The 20,564-nt window shown below is 44.2% G+C and overlaps 1 protein-coding gene across 2 annotated transcripts in view; it reads left to right on the top strand.

Moving 5' to 3' along the window:
- SORCS2 (sortilin related VPS10 domain containing receptor 2) overlaps nt 1–20,564 on the top strand; it is a 131,117-nt gene that overhangs the window by 22,358 nt on the left and 88,195 nt on the right. For both annotated transcript variants that reach the window (XM_060278152.1, XM_035103573.2), the window contains exon 3: nt 18,183–18,282. In XM_060278152.1, coding sequence (XP_060134135.1) covers nt 18,183–18,282 — 100 coding nt within the window. The remainder of the gene's footprint in view (nt 1–18,182; nt 18,283–20,564) is intronic.

Genomic DNA, 20,564 nt, shown 5'->3' on the forward strand with positions numbered 1-20,564 from the left:
TTCACTAAAGGTACAAGGTAGTTGAATCCAGACCTTAATGTCAGAAAAGGCAGGCTGATTTGCTATTGCTTCAGGGTGTCCATTATTAGGGCTCCGAGGGTCACATTACAGGGAGTTGTACAGGCATAAGACAAACTGAATCCTTTTGTCTTTTTGTACAGTCATACCTCGGGTTGAGTACGTTGCGGGTTGCGTACTTTTGGGTTGCGTACTTGGTGTTTACTTCCGGGTTCCGCCGCACGCTCATGCGCAGAAGTGTTCTGCGCGCTTTGTGCGCGTGCAGAAGTGCTCTATCGGCGCTTCACACATGCGCTAAAGCACCACTCGGGTTAAGTACTTTTCGGGGTGTGAACGGCACCCCGGAACGGATTGGGTACTTAACCCAAGGTACCACTGCAGATGGCAATGACCTTTTCTGTGGCACCCCAGAGTTGTGCCTTAGCAGGGGCTTACACAAGAGAAAGATGGGGGGGGGGAACTGGGACAGGAAAAATATTGCAGGGGAGGATGTGGTTTTGCCACTCCAGCCCAGGGAAAGTCTCCTGGAAGGAAAGGTAAAGAGCTGCCCTAGTCGCCTCCACCATGGCTGGTGAGGGCTGGCAGACCTGGCTTGCCTAGTGGTGCCTCCTGCCTCTTTCCCTTCCTTATTTTTCCTCCTTCCAGTTGCTCCCCTCTACTCCCCCCCATCCTGCCTGCAAGAGGGTTTTGTTCTTGAAGCTGAAGACTGGCTCTCCTTCTTTGATGAGTCGTCCTCCCAGCTGCCATCAGCTGCTCCTTGCTGCTTCATAATTGCTGTGCTCTGCAGCCGCCATGGGAGAAGCTCATTTTGTTTGCCAGCAAGGGCTTAAATACAACTTTCACCCTGTGTTCCTTGTTGCTGGGATGGAGCAGGCGCTGATATGTGACTGGAGCTGGCCGCGGTGTCCCTGAAATCAGGGCTTTCATTCTCCCCACCATCTTAAATGAATGGATGCCATTCACCTTATTGGAGGGCAGGGGAATGAATGGCCACTGCCAGTGATTTGTTTTCTAAAAAAAATGTTTAGGGGTACTCTCATTTTGGCTGCTCTCCCTCCCCCCTTCCTACCCCAACCCCTGGACGAGGGACTCGAGGTGGCGGTGGTGCTGAGAGGACGGGAAGGCCCCTGGCGGTGGTGGCTTGAGCGAGGAGGGGCAGTGCTCGCTGGCTTACTCTAGCCTGGGAGGAAGAGTAGGAGGAGGGGGGGATTGCCATTGTCCCCACTGCGGCTGCCCCAGACTCCCCTCTCCGGGCCCCGGCGGGGAGAATGACAGAGCTCCAGTCTGTGCTGCTACTGTGGAGACAGCTGGTATGTCCATCCATCCATCGGTTGGGGCAACACAAAATGTTTAGGGGTACGTGTACCCCTGCATCCTCCCAGAATAAAAGCACTGTCCACTGCCAAAACTATATTTTTGGGACTTAGCTTTAGAGCTGAAAGATAATATTTTATGTGCATTTTAAGTGCATTATGCAAATGTGACACTAGATGGAGCTGGTAAGCTTATGGAAAATTCCATATATATATTTATTTTTATTTTTTTAAAAAGCATTTTCACAGCTTTTTTATTTATGTGTAGATTCAGCCTATGTGTAAATTAAACCTGACTATGAAGGTGGCAGCTTCAGGGGCAGTGGGCAGGTTCTGCTCCCTCCCTTGTGGCACTCCTGTGGTTTTACTTTCTATAGGAATGAAATGGCTCCATTCAGTTTTATGGCAGGAAGTTGCAGACTGCATGAGGCAGCACCCTTGCCCTCTAGTTCTCGTGTGTGTGTGTGTGTGTGTGTGTGTCTGTCTGTCTGTCTGTCTGTCTGTCTCTGCCTTCCTTGCTCCTTTCCACACCTCATCCACAAGAGCAATTCTCAGGCAGTGGATGCTGCTGCTGCTGGAGAGAGAAGCCAGGCAAGACCACTTAGTCTCTTCTTGCCTCCTCACGTCAGCCATGGCAACAGCCCTCAGACAGGGCTGCCCGCACTCCGTAATGTGGAGGGAGGCTGGTTGTGGGCAGCTTTGAGAAAGCAGCAGCACATCTGGAGAACCTGCTCCCTCCCTTGCCTGTCTAGACATTGTTTTGCTCTCAGTGGTTGATTTGCCTAAGGAAGAAAAGAAGAAGCAACTTTTAACACATACAGTGGTACCTCTACTTACGAATTTAATGCGTTCCGAACGCACATTTGTAAGTCGAACAAATTTGTAAGTCGAATCCCATAGGAATGCATTGGGAGAAAAAATTCATAAGTAGAAAAAAATCCTATCTAAACCGCATCCAAGATGGCGGACGGAGCTCTGTTCGTAAGTAGAAACATTCGTAAGTAGAGTTATTCGTAAGTAGAGGTACCACTGTAATGCCTTCTGCTGACTGTAAGGGCATATAACAGGGTCCCGTAAGCGGATAGACTTTGTATTTGTGGGCAACCACAGGTGGAGGATGTCCAGCATTATTTATTACATTGCCCACACGGGACCTAGGAGGCATTTTCAAATCCCTTGTTTGTCCAGGAAAGCTGCCTCCCCCTGGTGGGGAGGGTTCTCTGGCTGCTCAGGGAGGCTAATGCTCCAGTAACTTATAATATGGCCCTCTTTGCACGAGTGGCAAGAAAGATCAGGAAGAAGAACCTGGACAAAATTGCGGTAAACTGTAAGGGAGATTCAGAGCTCTAAATAGGAAAATCCAGATGCTTGCTGTGTGGAGACCCCAATCTATGTGTGCATCTTCATTTTATGGTTTTGGTTATTCAGCCAGTGGCTCTGCTTTTTATATACAGTTATAGAGATATTTCTTTTCCTGACAGGGTTTGTATGGTTTTGTCGTGACCTTTGGCTAGTGCAATAAAGCTTATTTACCCCAACTAGGAAAAATTAAACAAGAAAACTTTTAACACACAAAGTTTTCTTTTTATTATGTTTGGTGGTTGGGAGACTCTCCTGGCCCTACAATAATTTTTGCTTTTTATTTTCGAAAAGTAGGGAGGACTTTAAAGGTTTGCGTTTCATTGCATCCTCCAAAATTCAAGGGTGCTTGGTTTATACAAGAATTTCCATGGTAGTTTCTAAAGTGCCAACACGATTTAAAAAGAAAGTGTTCTCAGGCTCTCGGTGGATGGCAGAATTGATATCAGGCCTATTCAGGGAGGTGCCATGGTGATAAACTGGTGTTGGAAGCTGAGAGGAAACAAAATGCCAGTGTTCTGTTAAGCTTCTGTAGATTTAGCCAGCTGCAACTAAGTGCTGTGGTGACAAACAAATTAAGAATGCCACAGGTTAAAAACAAAGCATTGTCTATGTAAGGACCAAGGCCTGGTTAAATTGCTAAGGATGGCGCTAACTTCATGCATGTGTATGTGGTTTTTTGAAAGCAACAGTAACCTAAAATGATATTTTCCTAGTAAGGTGCCCACCAATGTGCAACGAAATATTGCCACAATGATAAACTATAGCTTAATGGGTAAACGAGTGGTCACCTCAGCGACCATTCCCTGTTGTTTTAACCACCTCCTTCCTTGGCCTTGGCCTTGGCTATTGGAATGGACAAGGTTCTACTCTGACCTAAAGGATCATGTTTGCTGTCTGGGGGCCCGGATAAATGTCACTGAAGGCCCAGAGACCAACTGAGGCAGAGGTAGCTCAGCCACAGTGATCCACACTTGGGTTATCTTCAGATTAATGACCGCCAATGCTGGTTGCCAAATAGCACCTTCAACCTAGATTACGGTCGCCTCAAATGAATGTCTGTTTTCCAGGGGTTGGGCTGGATGACCTTGGTACCACCCAACGCTACAATTCTATGATTCTACTATCTCAACTGCATTGCTTGAATGTAGCCAGTGTGGTGTAGTGGTAAAGAGTTCACTTATGAACCACTTTAAAAGCACCTGTAAAACCCTGGGGAGATTCTGCTTCTTTATTCCATTGTGAAAACGATCCATTTATTTCCACTCTTTGCATCCAGTTCTAATTAAACCAGCTACTGATCCATAAGTGGACCTTCGCTTTTATCGTATGATAAAGTGCACTTTAGGAGCCTTCAACGAGGATTTTATCAAAAGCTTTTTAAAGGTCCAAGTACTCTGCCTGCTGAATCACCCCTACCCACATTCTGTTTGATATTTTCAAAGAACACTGAAAGGTTAGTCAGAAGCTGCTGTGAGTCTCCTTTAGCAAGGCTTGTTCTTTTATATCTGCCATTCTCCAATCTGGCGCCCTCAAGATATTTCTAGACTACCACTACACTGACCATTAGTTGGTTCAGGAGAAAAATATATAGAAAGGAGAATCCCTAGATGCCAAGATCCAAGTTTGGGGCAAGTACCCTTTGGTGAGAGAACCCTAGCAGAGATTTAAAATCACAAAATATGCAGCAAAGTAAAGCATAGAAACACGGCCTTTAAAATATGTGCCCTTTAAAGTGAGTTCCAAAATGTCCCCCCCCCCCAAAGTTTCCCTCTTCCCCCAGCATAGGAAATATTTTACTTACAAACTTTCCAAAGTTTTCTGTGCTTCAGAAAAGGTTGCACAGGCAGTAAAACTTCACTTAGTTACAAAGTGGTGAAAGTTCCTAAATTATTGATATAGGAACTCAAGAATGGCTGATGAGAGCCATATAGCTGAGCTGGAACAACCAGCTCAACCATCTTCAAACGTTGAGTTTCTCAGGTAGACTGGAGGTGAACAATAGGCTTGATTACCTATTTCCTCCCAAGGTGAGAGGAAGTGACCTAGGCTAAGCCTGGCAGGACAGCTTACTCTATGGCAGGGGTGGCCAACTCCCAAGAGACTGCATTCTACACTCAGATTTAAAAACTGGCAGTGATCTACCCTCTATTTTGGGGGTTCAGGTCAAAGTTGTTGAACTTTTTTTAGGAAGGAGGAAAGCCTCAATTTTTGAGAATTTGAGCCTAATATCAAGGGAGAAAGGGGAACAGCCACTCACCAACAGTTTGCTGGGGAAACGAACAGCCTAAGTGAGTAAACTGTGTCTTCCATTCTGCAGATTGTGCAACAATGGAGGGCGGGACGAGGGAGCGGGGCCAGATCCTATTTTACCAGTGCTAAGGAAAGGGACCCAGCTACCGACCGTGATCTACCAAAGCCTCACAGGGATCTACCAGTAGATTGTGATCGACCTGTTGGACACCCCTGCTCTATGGTATTAGCCACATCGTGCATTAATTAGACTTAAGCATGTTGGTTTTATGAGACTGGTTATCCAACACCATTGGCCATGTGGGCTGAACTAGGGCTGATAGGAGTTGTAGTCCAAGCATCTAGAAAGGCTGGAGAAGGCAGTTCTGTATGCTTGATAACTTTATATTTAACCATGCTTTCCTCCAATTTACAAGGATCAGAAGTTATGCTTGTGGTCCTAGATCTTTCTTTTAAAATTGGTGGTAAATCCACTACTTTGCAGTCATCTAGTATAGACATCTTAGGGACAACTTACATATTTTTGTAACAAGATCAGCAATTTCACAGCTTACCCAGGGAGTCTCACCTGGCATCTATCATTATGTCTTTTTAGCACTATGCAATAAGAGTTCTTAAAAGCCCAAGTGAATTGGTTTTATTCTTCCGCTACATTTTTTATTTTTGCTTTTTCTAGTCTGCTGTTTTTATTGTTCATATGTGTTTTTATTGTTTTTATCTGTTTTATCTGATTCATTAGTTGTCCTGGGAGAGATAATACTGAAAGGCAGTTTTCAAAACACCTGATAAATAATAAATAGCATTGTCACCATTACCCCACAGGCTTCGATTTCCTTCAAGGAACTGTAAAGTGTAAGTTCGAGGGAGTGGGGGACATAAGTGCTGGGGAAAACCACTATCGGCTGCAGTACCAATTGGTACAGAATTACGAACCTTTCCCACCACAGCTCTATGTATCAGCATTGCGGTGTGTAGTTACTGGTGCATTTTGCCAGCCATCTATATATGAGAATATCTGTGAGTACATTAGAGCAAGGCTTTCATGCACCTTTCTTTGACACAAATGTGGTTTGTTTTTGTTTGTTTGTTTGTTTTAAATGCATTAAGATGTACAAAAAAGGATGTAACATGGAAGGAAACTTTATTTAAGATGTGCAGTATACATCCTTCAACAGCTGTATAGATGAGATATGGGGACCAGAGTTCCTGTGCTCACGTTCTGCATGGCCCCATTTACAACAAATGCCACCTCCACAGGTCCAAATTGTATGTATGGAATGTGTACCCCTCTCTCTCTTGCCTCATTGCCATAGAAATACCACGTTTCCTGTTTTTTGAATAGACAGATAAACACAGAGAATAAAGTGGTATTAATTGCGTGGAAAAGGATTGTGATATGTTGGATAGGATCATTTCCCATGAAGATTTTAGTATATTGGAAGTGCCATGGGAAATACGATACATGCTGGCTGGTTGCTTGCCTTTCCTATTTCTCTGCTTCAGGCTGGTAACTTGAGGCTTTTACAAATCAATTTTCATACTTGTGGAACAGCTTCCTGGTTGCCAGTTTCTCATCAAACATTTCTGTTGTTGGACGCTGACATATGTGGCCTGACCGTCCTATGAACTTTGTAAGAATTCAGTCATAATTATTCTGCTTCATTCAATGTCTACAGCAACAATTTGCCACAGTATAGTATGCTCGATGTCAGAACTGCTCACAGATTTTCATTTTCTATTCACCTTTTTATTATACATTTTTTACAAAGCAAGTGCCATAAAGCAAGCACTGTCTCCTCAGAATTAGACATTTGAAATAGGGTTCTTGTTTAATAGCCAAGTGGGTAGCTTCCTCATTTGTGGCAGCCCTGCTGTGGGACTCCCACCCAAGGAGGTTTCTCTTTTATTGTCTTTTAAGTGTCAGATGAAGAAGACATCTCATTCCCTTAGGCGTTTTAATTGGTTTGATGTTGGATAGTATTGGGAAGCGGCTATATTTTAAAACACAAATTCTTTGCTTTTTTAAATAGATATTTTAAGTGTATATCGTGGTAATTCTGTTGTTTGTTTATTGCCTCCAAATAATTTGCTGTATTTTATTATTGTCCTACTGTAGATTACACTGTAAAGCAATTTTGCACCATGGTGTAGAAATGCTTTTAAATAAACAAACAAGGAAGCGAATGTGAACTCCCAGAAGGGAGGCTTGTGCTCAGAGGCCGTCACCATGCAGGTCATTCCAGGGGCACGTTGGGGAAGCACTTTGGACCCACCAGAACTGGACCCCCCTCTTCCCCTGACACTCTCGGGATGAAAAATGTATGCTTGCCTTGGAGCTGGTGCAGTTGTTTTCTCTCCCATTAGAGTCTATAAGAGGAGAATTTTCCTAGAGGGCTAACTGTTGAGGGGGATACCTGGAAAATCCACCCCTGCCCCTTCCTTCCTTCCTTCCTTCCTTCCTTCCTTCCTTCCTTCCTTCCTTCCTTCCTTCCTTCCTTCCTTCCTTCCTTCCTAGCTGGTGCGAGTTGGCAGGGCCTAGGGAGTGGCAGTTCATCTTCCACATAATTCCAGCAGCAGCACCAACCACTGCTGTAGGATTGCTCTGTCCATAAATAATTGTGAAGATAAAATATGTATCTGAGGGAATAAAGGAGGCAATTATGACACCATAGCTGAAGAATTAAGACCTCAGTTAGCAATAACTTTCCACTCATTTCTGGCTTATCATAAATATAAAACCCAGTTTCATCTCTTGGCAACCTTGGACTTTCAGGGACAGGGTGGCTAATAGAACAAAGTTGTAACACCTCCTTTTGTGGCATCTTCGAGTAGCTTCTCCAAGAGAAATTATTCAGGACCATTTTCTACATGATCTCATCAAAACGTACAGCTTTCAATATTGGACATACTTTGTTGATATCTAGCTCTTAACCCCTGCCTCATAACGTTCTCCCTCTTTCCAGTTGTGTAACTTCACCTGCCTGCTTGCTATTTCTTACAGCATCTAAAGGTGTGAACAAAACTAGAGGTTACATTTGGCCTGCTTGTTGCTGTATGGCATTGCTGAGCCAGAGTTAAGTGATCAGCCAATATTCCTAGCATTTTTTTTCTCTGTTGAGCCCCTAGGCAGTAACAAAAAAATGTGATATTTTCTCTCTGTGTACATCTTATATTACTGAATTTAATTAGTATTATTCCACAAATTTGAGATCAACCAATTCATCCTGTGCAATTTCCTAATAATCTGTATTAACAATGGTTTGGAGTTGCTGTCATCTAACAGTTAGATTCTAACCAAAACATTTCTCCTCACCCCCAGGCTTCTGTAAAATATGCAGATATTTAATAAAGAGGGCCCCATCACTGATTACATCCACTGCTTTCTTTTCTTCAACTGTACTGTCTGCTTTTAAGCAAAACCTTAACTAGTCCCTTTAATACATATTTGACATGCCTCTTTTAAAGCAGAAATAATAGTTTCTTACATCATATGTAACCAAATGTTCTGTGAAATTTTAAACTGATTCAATCTGCTGAGTTTCATTTTATTTGGAAAACCATCTACCTTCTAAAAAAAAAAGGATATCAGATTAGCTTTAGTAGCCCCTATAATGCCTCACAGCTGTTTTCCTTCGCATTCTCTGGCCCTAATTCAGAATTCCTAACAAGTAAAAAGGCACAATGGAATCCAGCCTCAGCAACATAGAGGGTGGGATCTAATGTACTGTAAGCAGGTATCCACTCTTGCAACAGGACTTCTCATTCCTCTTCCTCCCACAGCAAATCCCATGTGCCCCCCCCCAAAAGAAATCTGGGTGGGGACCCTATGGATCAGATTTTGGGGTTGCACGAAAGGGTGGAGAAATGCAACCAGACTCACGATTTCTCCAGCATGGGAGTTGGACTCCTTCCACACAATCCCCTGGATCTGACTTTCACTATGCAGTACCAGCAAACTTTATGGGAAGAGGAAATGTCTGTCTCCCTTCTCAGTCAAATCTAATATGGGTTGGCATAGTGCATATGCATACACCATATATACTAAAATGAAATCTTTTTGATTGAAATTGTTGAGCATTTGAAGTAGACCCCCAGGTTCTTTCACCTTCACCTGGTCTTTTGAACGCATTCGCCTCATTTGATCTCTTCCTTTCTATTTATCCTGCATGAACCTCAAGTGGCTTTTTACTCAGTCGGGGTGCTGTGCTAATGCAACAACTACATTGGCCAGAAGAGTATCACAAATATTTATCTCCTGATTTTTCTTATATTACTGATATTAAGCAGCAAAGAGAAACCCTGTGGATAAAACACTTAAAGATCTGTAATACTTATCCAATTTGGTATGGGACCTGTGCTTCCTATGCAAATTGCTTATAATTATTGCACTGTTGATTGAAAGAAGTTCCACATGTTTTTCTGTATATACAGTATCACCCACCTCTCTAGTTGTTTTAGCTTCTCAACATTGATCCTGTTGTTTGTTTTTTAAAAAAATCTTTTCCTCCCTTTTATTTATTTACATGACAAGAACTTACATATCAAAATCCATTCCACGTACCTATGACATTATTATATATAGTTCCTGTAAAGGTTTATATAACAACAGTTCATTCCACATCTCTTTACAATTTGCCTCTCCCCCTTTTCTTTCCCCCAGTCCTTCCCCCTTCCTTTCCACCCTCCCCCTGATCCTTCCTTCTTCATATCTTTAACTATGTACACAGTCTGTTCATTCGTGCTTGTATATTCGGGTTGGCTTCTCCCTTTTCTATCTAATTCCTGTAAAATGCCCACTTATTTGTGATTTTTTGGCATTTATTTCCCCATCTATCCTCTATCACTATCTGTGCAAATATTTCTGATTGTACGTATTCAAAAACATAGTTGTTCCATTTTTCCATATTCCATTTAGCTTTATCTTTCCATCCTAGAGCAATAATTACCTTTGGCCCTGCTTGTTTAAGACATTTCTTATAGGATGTCCTATGTGTCTACCTTTGACAAAGCCGTATTGATCTTCCTTAATTATTTTAGGTAATATAAAAATATTAGTAGGGGAAGTTTGGAGGTTAAAATTGAAGAAAGTTATAGATTGAGACTGAACGAGGAAATTTCATTGGAAGAAATAGAGAATGTAGTTAAATCATTTAAGAGCAAGACGTCCCCGGGACCTGACGGCATCACTACTGTATAGACTTTTATAAAGAAACAATTGATATTTTGGGTTTAGAAATGAAAAAGGTATTCAATAATATTTTAGAAGGGGAGAAAGCCCCAGACACCTGAAAGCTAACTGAAATAGTAGTAATTGAAAAACCACAAAAGGATCCTACAGAGGTCGTACAGACCTATCAGCTTATTAAATCAGGACTATAAGATATTTACCAAGGTCCTGCCAAGACAACTGGAATGTGGTGCCCAGAACTGGACACAGTATTCCAGGTGAGGTCTGACCAGAGCAGAATACAGTGGTACTATTACTTCCCTTGATCTAGATCAGAGGTTCCCAACAAAATTTTCTCGAGGACCCCTCATCGAGCCGCTATTGTGACAAGGACCCCCATTAATTCCTAATCCTAAAATTAAAAAGTGAGAGCCAAATTAAGAGTCTTTTTATATTTTATATGTTTTTTACAGTTACAACAGAGTACTCCATCAGTATACAGTTAGTTTTAATTTTCAGTTCTTAATGAGATGAGTTAAATCTGTCCTTTGAGTCCATTATTTCTGAAATATTAGGTTCCAAACTTGAAACTTTCACTCTGAAATCCGACCGCATGTCGAGCCGATTCCTATATTTGTTTTTCATGAAACACATGGAAGAAAATGCTTGCTTTGTTTACAAACACTACTGTTTTGCAAAGAGGCAGCGCGCGCCAGGGAGGAGGGAGGGGAATGGAGAAGACAGGGTACCTGCGCAGTAGCGCACAAATGAAGCCGACGAGCACAAAGCATCTTGGGGAGGTGAGCGTTAGTAGAATGTGCGCGCTGCCTCTTTGCAAAACAGACTCTGCGCTAGACTCTGCTCATGCAGGAAGCGGCCAAAACAAAAAATATGTTATCATACGAAATATATTTAATATATTATATTTTTTATTCTAATAGCATCTTGCGGGACCCCTCTGGCATAGCTCGCGGACCCCTGGGGGTCCCCGGACCACCTGTTGGGAACCACTGATCTAGATGCTATACTCCTATTGATGCAGCCCAGAATTGCATTGGCTTTTTAGCTGCTGCATCACACTGTTGACTCATGTCAAGTTTGTGGTCTACCAAGACTCCTAGATCCTTTTCACATGTACTGCTCTCATGCCAGGTGTCACCCATCCTGTATTTGTGCCTTTCACACCCCCCCCAAAGTGTAGTACTTTACATTTCTCCCTGTTAAAATTCATCTTGTTTGCTTTGGCCCAGTTGTCTAATCTGTTAAGGTCATTTTGAAGTGCGATCCTGTCCTCTGGGGTATTAGCCACCCCTCCCAATTTGGTGTCACCTGCAAACTTGCTCAGGATGCCCTCAAGCCCATCCTATAAGAAATGTTAGCCCTGAGAGCCTAACAATGGTCTATTATTTGCTTTGGCTCTATGTGTCTCCTGAAGGCATAGTATATCGATCCTGTTGAAATAAAATACTTTAATTCCAGCTGCCTACCCACCTAGATTTTGCTAGAACAGAGCGATGTGCCTCTCTTCCATTTTTAGAATAGAACCGAGACTGTGTTGTTAAGAACAATTTGATTCCTCACTAGTCTTCCAACCTGGGTTGGGAGAGGAGCAAAGTTGCTCCATTAACTCTCCTTCCTGATCACCCTTTTTACTACTACTACTACTACTACTAATGTATTATTGATTACTTATACCCCACATATCTGGCTGATATACTGGTAGCACCATGTCTATAGAACCAAACATTTGAACATATATATGCAAATCTGAATTGGGTAAAACAGGGCCAGGAAGAGCCTGCAGTTACTTGGATTATTAATTTCAATCCAAGGCACTTGCTACATCTTTTCAGACGCAGGAATAACCTGTGGGAGTCATCCAATAGCTCTGCAATGTAATAAGAGAAGCAGCCTATGAATTATCACTATTTTGGGGCCTGTCAAAGGACGACATTGTCTTATCCCCCCCTCCCACTCTCTCTAGCTGTGGAAAGCCGAGGGCAGCATTCTTGCATTTATTTTATTACCTAATAGAGGATGTAGATCTTCAGGCACAAGACAGCTGTGGCATTGTGCTTAATTTGTCTGGGGGGGGGAGGAGGAATTATGTTGAAGCTCAGGAACTGAGAGTTAACCACTCTGTTTCCCGCCCCGACCCCCGTCCTGACCCGGTGGTGGAGTTGCTGCAGCCAGGTGCAAGGTGCACCGTCTCCTGCCCCCCCCCCCAGGTCAGGCCTGACCCGAGGGCAGAGCTGTTGCAGCCAGGCACAAGCACCACAGCCACGGCACAGCTCCTTCTTGTGTGGAGCCAGGCTCCAATGAAGGTGCTGCTGTGCCCCCTCACAAAATTGTGCCCGGGGACATGTCCCCCATGTCCCCCCCCGCTAAGCCTCTGATACCTTGTCCATCAGGGGAGATGAATGTTGAACAATGTTGCTCTCAGGGAACACTCAACAGCAGGCACCCCCAAACTGCGGCCCTCCAGATGTTTTGGCCTACAACTCCCATGATCCCTAGCTAACAGGACCAGTGGTCGGGGAAGATAGGAATTGTAGTCCAAAACATCTGGAGGGCCAAAGTTTGAAGGATGCCTGCTCAACAGTTTTTCAATCAATGGGGATGTCTTTTGAAGATTGTTCAGAAACAGCGCTGGATTCAGAATATAACAATTGTTAACTGGAACTGATATTTGAAGACACATGATGTCTGCTTTCAAAGAACGCTGACTGTTAGTTTTCTGGGCCAAGTTCAAAGTATTTGATTTTGAACATCCACAATGACTTGGATCAGGGCACCTTACAGATCTGCTCTTGGGTATACTGCCATGTGTCTTACGATGGTCCCATGTGCAGGAGACAGTATTCCTGCTGTCTTCTGAAAGTGAGCTGAGAACCCTGGCCTCTTGGTGCTTGCCCCCTTAGTGTAGAATTCATGCCTTAAAGAGCTGCTCTCAATATGTGGTTGCTTAGGTAGACATTTACATCTGTATATGCTTCTAGGTGTTGACTTTGATTTCTAAGAATTTTAGCTGGCTCTGAGTTTTGCTTTTATTTCAGTGTTCCTTTTGAAATTATTTTAAGACCACTTTGAGCTTTTCTAGTTACTAAGCGAGATAAAAGTATTCAAAGAAATACAAAAATAAATTCAGAAATGTGGCAGATTTCTATGCCTGTAGCTTCAGGTACATCAAAATTTTGCTTTCAAATCATTCAGCTATTCATTAGTTGCTTGTCCGTTCCCCCTGCCCCCCCCCCACCCCAAAAAGTGGCCTGTTGTTTTGAAGGCAGGCTTTTCAAATGCCTTCGCTGTTTTCAGTATCCAAGAAGAAAGCTCAAGGTTGCACAACAGGAAGGGCAAAGGAGGAAGACTTGATGTGATTCAAACTGTGCAGGAAGAAATTAAAGCTCAACTGCTTTGAAAGATGGATGCCTCTCAGCGGGAACTGAGAGAGGAATTACATGTAGGAGCAGAAAATTGAGATGGGTTGCTAGGAAACTGATAAATGAACTGGAAGATAGGTTGAGAGGAAAAATAGAACAACAGATGGAACCTGTCTTTAGTGTCACATAGACTGACAGTCATTCCCATGTAGCTGAAGGAGTATGAAATGTTGCATCTAAGCAATGTGGTTGTGAATTACCTCCTTCCCTACTGCTCTACAAGCTGTCTAATTATATAAAACATTGTTATTATTGCTGTTTATAAATAAACAAAAATAGAAAATGAAGCTATTGCCATTTCCTACTGAATTAGGGTAGCAAGACATAATTAGAATCATAGAGCTGGAAGAGACCACAAGGGCAATCCAGTCCAACCCCCTGCCAAGCAGGAAACACCATCAAAGCATTCCTGACATATGGCGGTCAAGCCTCTGCTTAAGGACCTCCAAAGAAGGAGACCCCACCACACTCCTTGGCAGCAAATTCCACTGTTGAACAGCTCTTACTGTCAGGAAGTTCTTCCTAATGTTTAGGTGGAATCTTCTTTCTTGTAGTTTGAATCCATTGCTCCGTGTCCGCTTCTCTGGAGCAGCAGAAAACAACCTTTCTCCCTCCTCTATATGACATCCTTTTATATATTTGAACATGGCTACTCTTATGTATTGGTTTAATTTGTGTACATGAGTTTCTCTGCTAGTCCTGTAACTACCTTTCCCGCTCCTGGGCGATTCAAATGGGTGCGGTGACAGTTGCTATTGGTTAACTTGTTAGCACAATTTGGATCCTCACTCTGATAGGTTCCCGCCAAAATCTAAATGTATCCTTTCTCCAACCCCTGCTCCTGAGAGTATAAAAGGAGCTCACCCTTTCCCTCCAGTTCAGTCAAGATTCCTACTCCAATAAAGAAGACTGTTCCTGTTATACTTGACTCCTAGCAGTTCCTTGCTAGTATGCTGAATCACTATTCTGAGCTGACTTCACGAAGAGCTGAAATCACACTCACGACTTAACAGCTACCATATCACCCCTTAACCTTCCCTTCTCCAGGCTAAACATACCCAGCTCCCTAAGCCGTTCCTCATAAGGCATCGTTTCCAGGCCTTTGACAATTTTGGTTGCCCTCCTCTGGACACATTCCAGCTTGTCAGTATCCTTCTTGAACTGTGGTGCCCAGAACTGTGGTTTAACCCACAGCGCCACCCGTGTCCCTAATAGGGACAATACAGAGGCACTTACTGAGCTACCTGTGGTGCCATTATGATATGGTATGGCATGTGTGCTTGAATTAGCAGAACTCAGTGTGCTAAAAGTGTCTGGAGGCAGTGCACACACAAATCAATTCCCCCCCAAAAAATATCTACCAAAGCCTTCCTGCACCAAAGAAGGAATATGAGCACTTGGAAACTTCTAGGATATAAGGGGTATGAACATTGCCTTAAACATCCACTTCTATTAAAAAGGCAACACAAACAAATAGTATGCTGGCGTGCAACCTAAATAAAAAGCAACTAAAGATGATTTGCAATAAATGATTTCCACAAGAAGATATGCTTCGATATTCTGAGCAAATGAAATGGAAATGGCAAGAATCATTTTGGCTCAGTCCTATTCGCCATCAGCACTGGACTGACTTTTTCTCTGTGCTGGCAGATCTGAGCATTATGGGCATTATACGATTAACGGTCTGATTCCATGCTCTGAGGCCTAAAAAACCCGCAATAAGTGCAGGCGGACAAGTGAACTGACTAATTATACCAATTAGGATACCCCTTGGTTTCTTTTGGTTACATGTGACTGAGGAGAACAGCAATCAATGTCATTTTGACTTAGTGTTGGGAAATATATAAGGAATCTGAAGGTGTTTTGAGAAGCTGTTGTAAAATGTATGTTAGGCGTGCTGTCATGTCCAATTTTCCTTCACAGGTTCTAGTTTCTGTGCTGTTGAAAAATTGTTTAAAATTCTGTTACTGAATTCATTTATTTTTCAAACCCTTTAACCACTAAAGAGAGCCAAGTGAGAAGCAACTGAATGGTTAAAAAAACAAAGCAATCTAGTTTCCTGTTGCATGTCAAGGGCTGTGAAATGAACAGATTATGCAGAATTTCAAATGTTTACAAACATAGATATCTTTCAGATGTTGATGTTAATGCATAATTATTTTTACAAGATTATTATTTCCATGGTGACTTTGCCATCTTCCCCTGTGATCCTATTTATAAGATTTTTTACCTTAACTGTAAGGTCTCAGGATGGGTTACACAAATGTAATATACAATCATAAAACCAGATAAACCAGCTATAATCATCAAAAGTAAAACTTTTACAGTCAGAGCAGAACAGTATAGATTCAGCAAAATAGGTATGTCCCACAAAATAAAATATTTTAACTGACAGAAACCAAGGTAAAGAGAGATGTTTTGACATTTGGTGAAAGCTCAATGTACCACTGTGGGAAGGGGAGTTGCCACAGAGAAAGCTTACAATACTGAGGGTGGCATGAGACTCCCCTCAGTCTTAGCACCCAAGAGGGTCAGTGAGAATGGAGATTTCTTTCAGATATTAAAATGCATTGAAACTTAGCATGGTTTGTGCATGTTTGGGTGCGCCTCACCTGGTGTCTTGCTCTTCGATCACGTAACTCATGTTGTCTCCTGTCCTTCCCCTTGAAGGGCCCCATTGAAGGCAGAACTCACCCATTATTTGTACACAATTATTTGTACACAATTATTTGTACACCCATTATTGTTTCTATAGGCTGTTGTATTTTGAAAATGTTAAGGCTAAGGCTAAGGCTAAAATTGGAAGGATACCTGTGTATTTTTTACTCGTGGAGGCAAAAACAGGTGTTCATTTTCTGACGGGTTCTTCCTACAATATAAGGTCAACGTCTTCTCTTTCATAAAGCTGGATGATGCAAAATTGTGTGAATTTATGTCAAGCTTGTTTCATTCATATTGTTACAAAAGTTGGGTGGCACCCCCCCCCCCTGCCAAGTGGTAGCAAGATTTCAGGGGGTTCCAGGCACTCACCCAGGGTTTGTGCTCCTTTGGGGAATTGAAGATGCTGCCGGGACTTTTAAGAAATACGATTCAGTCACATATTTACAGCTTCAGTCTGCATGGAGGGAGTCCAGATCTTATAGCATGGTCATTTCAAGAGGGGCTGATACCCCCACAGCAGTGCAACCATGAAGTCCAAGGCATCTCTCCCAGCCAGCCTTCAGCCAGCCTGCTCGGCATAGGCACTGAGTTGCACCCAATGTGTGGGCGGGGGCTGGGCGTACATGTGCATGATTTCACATGTGTGACACCCCCCCCACTGACCCAGGCTGACTCAACCTGCCACCCCCCACTCACCACCAGCCACCCTTTCGTCCTGCCCCGTCCCTGGTGATCCTCAAAAGGACGCAGCAGGGCCAGGCATCGTCATGGAATTCTGGTGAGCCCAGGCTCCCTTCTTGAAAATATTGGGGGGGGGGCTGGCTCCCACATACCCCATGGTTGGCACCCCTAGCTCTCAGTCTTTGTTCTCTGCTTCTTCCCAACTTGCTAAAGACTCTTTTCCTGTCATCTCTCTCATACCTCATCAACCTTAGCAACTTCTGCTTGCCCAGGCCCAAGATTCCCCCTTAGATGGTCCATCAACACCTTTTGCCATGTTAATGCCTCTATCCCATGCTGGCTTGGGAAGGAAGCTTAGCCTGCATTTTTTTCACTGGCCTGCAGTCTTCCCTTCCCTGCAGGCAGGGGCGTAGGAAGATAGGGGCGGTGGGGGAGGTGCCCCCCGAGTGAAGCGATCCCAGGGGCGCCATCGCCGCTGCCCGCCCTGCCCCAAAATGCACACCTCGCCCCTGCGCACGGCATGCCCCATCCCAAAACGCGCCACTACGTCACTGCGCACGGCGTGCCCCGCCCCAAAACACGTGCCACATCACTGCGCCCCCAAAACATGCACCGTGCCCTGCCTCCAGAATGCGCGCCACGTCACTGAGGCAGCGCGCCTGCTCTCCGCCCCCGGTGGCAGAGCATGAAGCTCCGCTGCTGCCTACAGGGATGTGGGTGGCGCTGTGGTGTAAACAACTGAGCCTTGGGCTTGCCGTTCGGAAGGTCGGCGGTTCAAATCCCCGTGACGGGGTGAGCTCCTGCAGCTCGGTCCCTGCTCCTGCCAACCTAGCAGTTCGAAAGCACATCAAAGTGCAAGTAGATAAATAGGTATCACTCCAGCGGGAAGGTAAACGGCATTTCCGTGCACTGCTCTGGTTCGCCAGAAGTGGCTTAGTCATGCTGGCCACATGACCCGGAAAAACTGTCTGCGGACAAACGTCTGCTCCCTCGGCCAGTAAAGCGAGATGAACACCGCAACCCCAGAGTCGTTCGCGTCTGGACTTAACTGTCAGGGGTCCTTTACCATTTATTAATTTCCAGGGCTTAGCCCCCCCATCTATAACAATATGTTGTATTTGAGTAGGACCTTCAGAATTGGGCAGTTACGGTACTTTACCTAAAAGTTTTGTTTATAACAGTTTTCAAATGTATAATACGTGAGCTGTATATCAGCTCTATTTTGAAATGTAAAAATACTGGTTAATTACCACCACCATGCATTTAAAGTTCTGTTTTCCACCATACCAGGTCCTCGGATTTTGGAACATTATATACCAAGTTGAATCTACAGCCTGGAATTGCTACAGTCATTGAAAATTTCTACATCTGCCCCACTAACAAAAAAAAGGTAAGGGGGTGCTCTTTACTATGCAACTCAATAGGTCAGCTCAGGAAATGGCTGTCTTTACTTTGTCTTTGCTTTCTACTTGGCCGAATTTAGCTCCTCCATGTTTAGCTCATAATGGAGCAGCTGTAAGATAGGAGTTAATGGTATGCTGTAAAACTCTGTATCAGTACCTAAATATCATGTTTGAAGGATGCTAGCAATAAATAGTTTTAGTGTTAACCATAGTTTGGTTTATTTAACCTTACTCTCAGGGCCGTCTTAAGCATTCCCAGCGCAGTGGTGCAAAGATCCCTCCAGCACCGCCCCCCCCCCCGTTTCCCAGAGTTGTCAACCTTTTTAAGGGGGGAACCCCAAAGTTGTTGACATTTTTTAGGAAAGGTTCCCCAGAGTTGTTGCCCTGAACTTGGGAATTGCACAAGATTTCACTACAGGGAAGGAGAGGCAAGAGCTGGGGGGGGGGGGGAACCTACCGCTTCCTTTACTGGATAAAGAGAGAGAGAGAAAGCGGGACAGAGAAAAGCAGGAAGGAGAGGGCATTTAACCCGCCGACGGAGAGGAGAGAAGGATGGTGGTCGGGAAGCTGAGCCGGGGCAGAAATAATGTCGCTCCTCCTGCCATGCAGGCTTCCCTGATCCCTCGAAGTGAGTGAATGGGTGGGTGGGTGCCGCGGGACAGCAGCAGATGGTCCTCGCCCATGACCACACACGTAGCGTACAGGGCGTGTGTGTGCAGCCCGCTGCATTTCACAACGCTACTTAAAGGGAGAAATAACAGTGCGCTTGGGCACAGCTAAGGACGGGTCTGGGGGGGGAGCCAAACGCCTTGGGCAGACCCCATGAAATAATTATTTCAGTCAGAGTTCAGCTTGGCCTCCAGAAAAGAGCATGGATTGAGTCGCAGGGTCAGCAGCCAAAGCAGCTCTTTCTGCTCCTGGGTGAGGAGGAGGAGGAGAGTCTCTGCAAACGCTTTGGAGTTCCCTTCTGCCCGCTGGGAAGCCGCCACACCAAAAAGGGAGAGGCGGGGTCCTCATTTGCTGGTGGAGAGCTTTGACAGGGAGCTGTTCCCGCCCGCCTCTTCAGGGCTCCCCTCTCGCGCTCCTGCCATGCACAGGAGGCTTGGGAGGCAAGGTGCACACCCGGGCATGCAGGGAAAGGGGAGGATGCCGGCAAAGCCACACAGCTCCCCCACTCGCTGGGGCGCCCCTGAGAGGGCAGCACTGTGGCGCAATGCGCCACTAAGCTCTATGGGAAAGACGCCTCTGCTTACTCCTTGAGATATTCATGTATCCGGCAAGGGACATAAAGGATGGGAAGAAAGAACAATAATATACATGAAAATGATGGCTGCAGGATCATAAGGAAAGCTGGAAATGTGAGCAGGAGGTAACTATAATTTATCTGAAAACATTGTATGGAACAACTGAAGAAATCTCATCTTTGTTGCCTGAAATGTTGTGACCTTTTGTGGATGCACACACATACTTCCCATCGTAGCCCTTTGAACTCTGGAACAAGAGACAATAAATAACATAGCTGTGACTTCAAATGAACGTTGTGGGAAGGTAACAGTTTTAAGAGCACTCAGGGTGCATTCAGACGTGGAGATAATTGCATTAGAGTTCCTGGTCACTTCTGTTCTGGTTTCTGATGTTCCTTTTACACTGCATTCCCAGTTGCATTATGCATGGAACTGTGGCTTTTTGAGTGATGCATTCATGCTACATTTAATTCACACCTGTGGGTGAGTTGGGACACAACAGCAGGCCTCATTAAACATGTGGCCATCACTCCCCACCCTTTATGTAAACGTGTGCTTCTGTTCTCCCATGATTTAGTGGGAAAGCAGTGGGAAAGAACTGTATGCTGGGCTTGGAGCAAACTCCTAGGGGCTGTGGAGTTTTCAGGCACCCCCACTAAAATATTTGAGAGGCCTGCCCCCCCAAAGTTGATGGGCAATGCCGTTCAAATGGTTTCTGTGCACCATGTCATGTGATCAATTATGCAGGGCAGGGCTTACTCCCCCCCCACCAATATTTTATTCAAGTTGGCAACCCATATGCTGGGATTCCGCCCCAAATTTTTTCATCAAGCCATTTTTCAGGTCAACAGAAATGAGTGCTAATCTTCCACTAGATTCCACTATTATTTCCAGAAGGAGTTTTTACATTTTGTGGAAGATCACATAAAATGTGAAAATGATCAAATAAGGAAATATTGGGAAAATGAAATAAAACACTGTCTGAATGCAGTTTCAGAACTGAATAATTCTAAGGAGTGTGGCAT

This window comes from Zootoca vivipara, chromosome 8 (assembly GCF_963506605.1).
Source record: "Zootoca vivipara chromosome 8, rZooViv1.1, whole genome shotgun sequence".
NCBI lineage: Eukaryota > Metazoa > Chordata > Lepidosauria > Squamata > Lacertidae > Zootoca > Zootoca vivipara.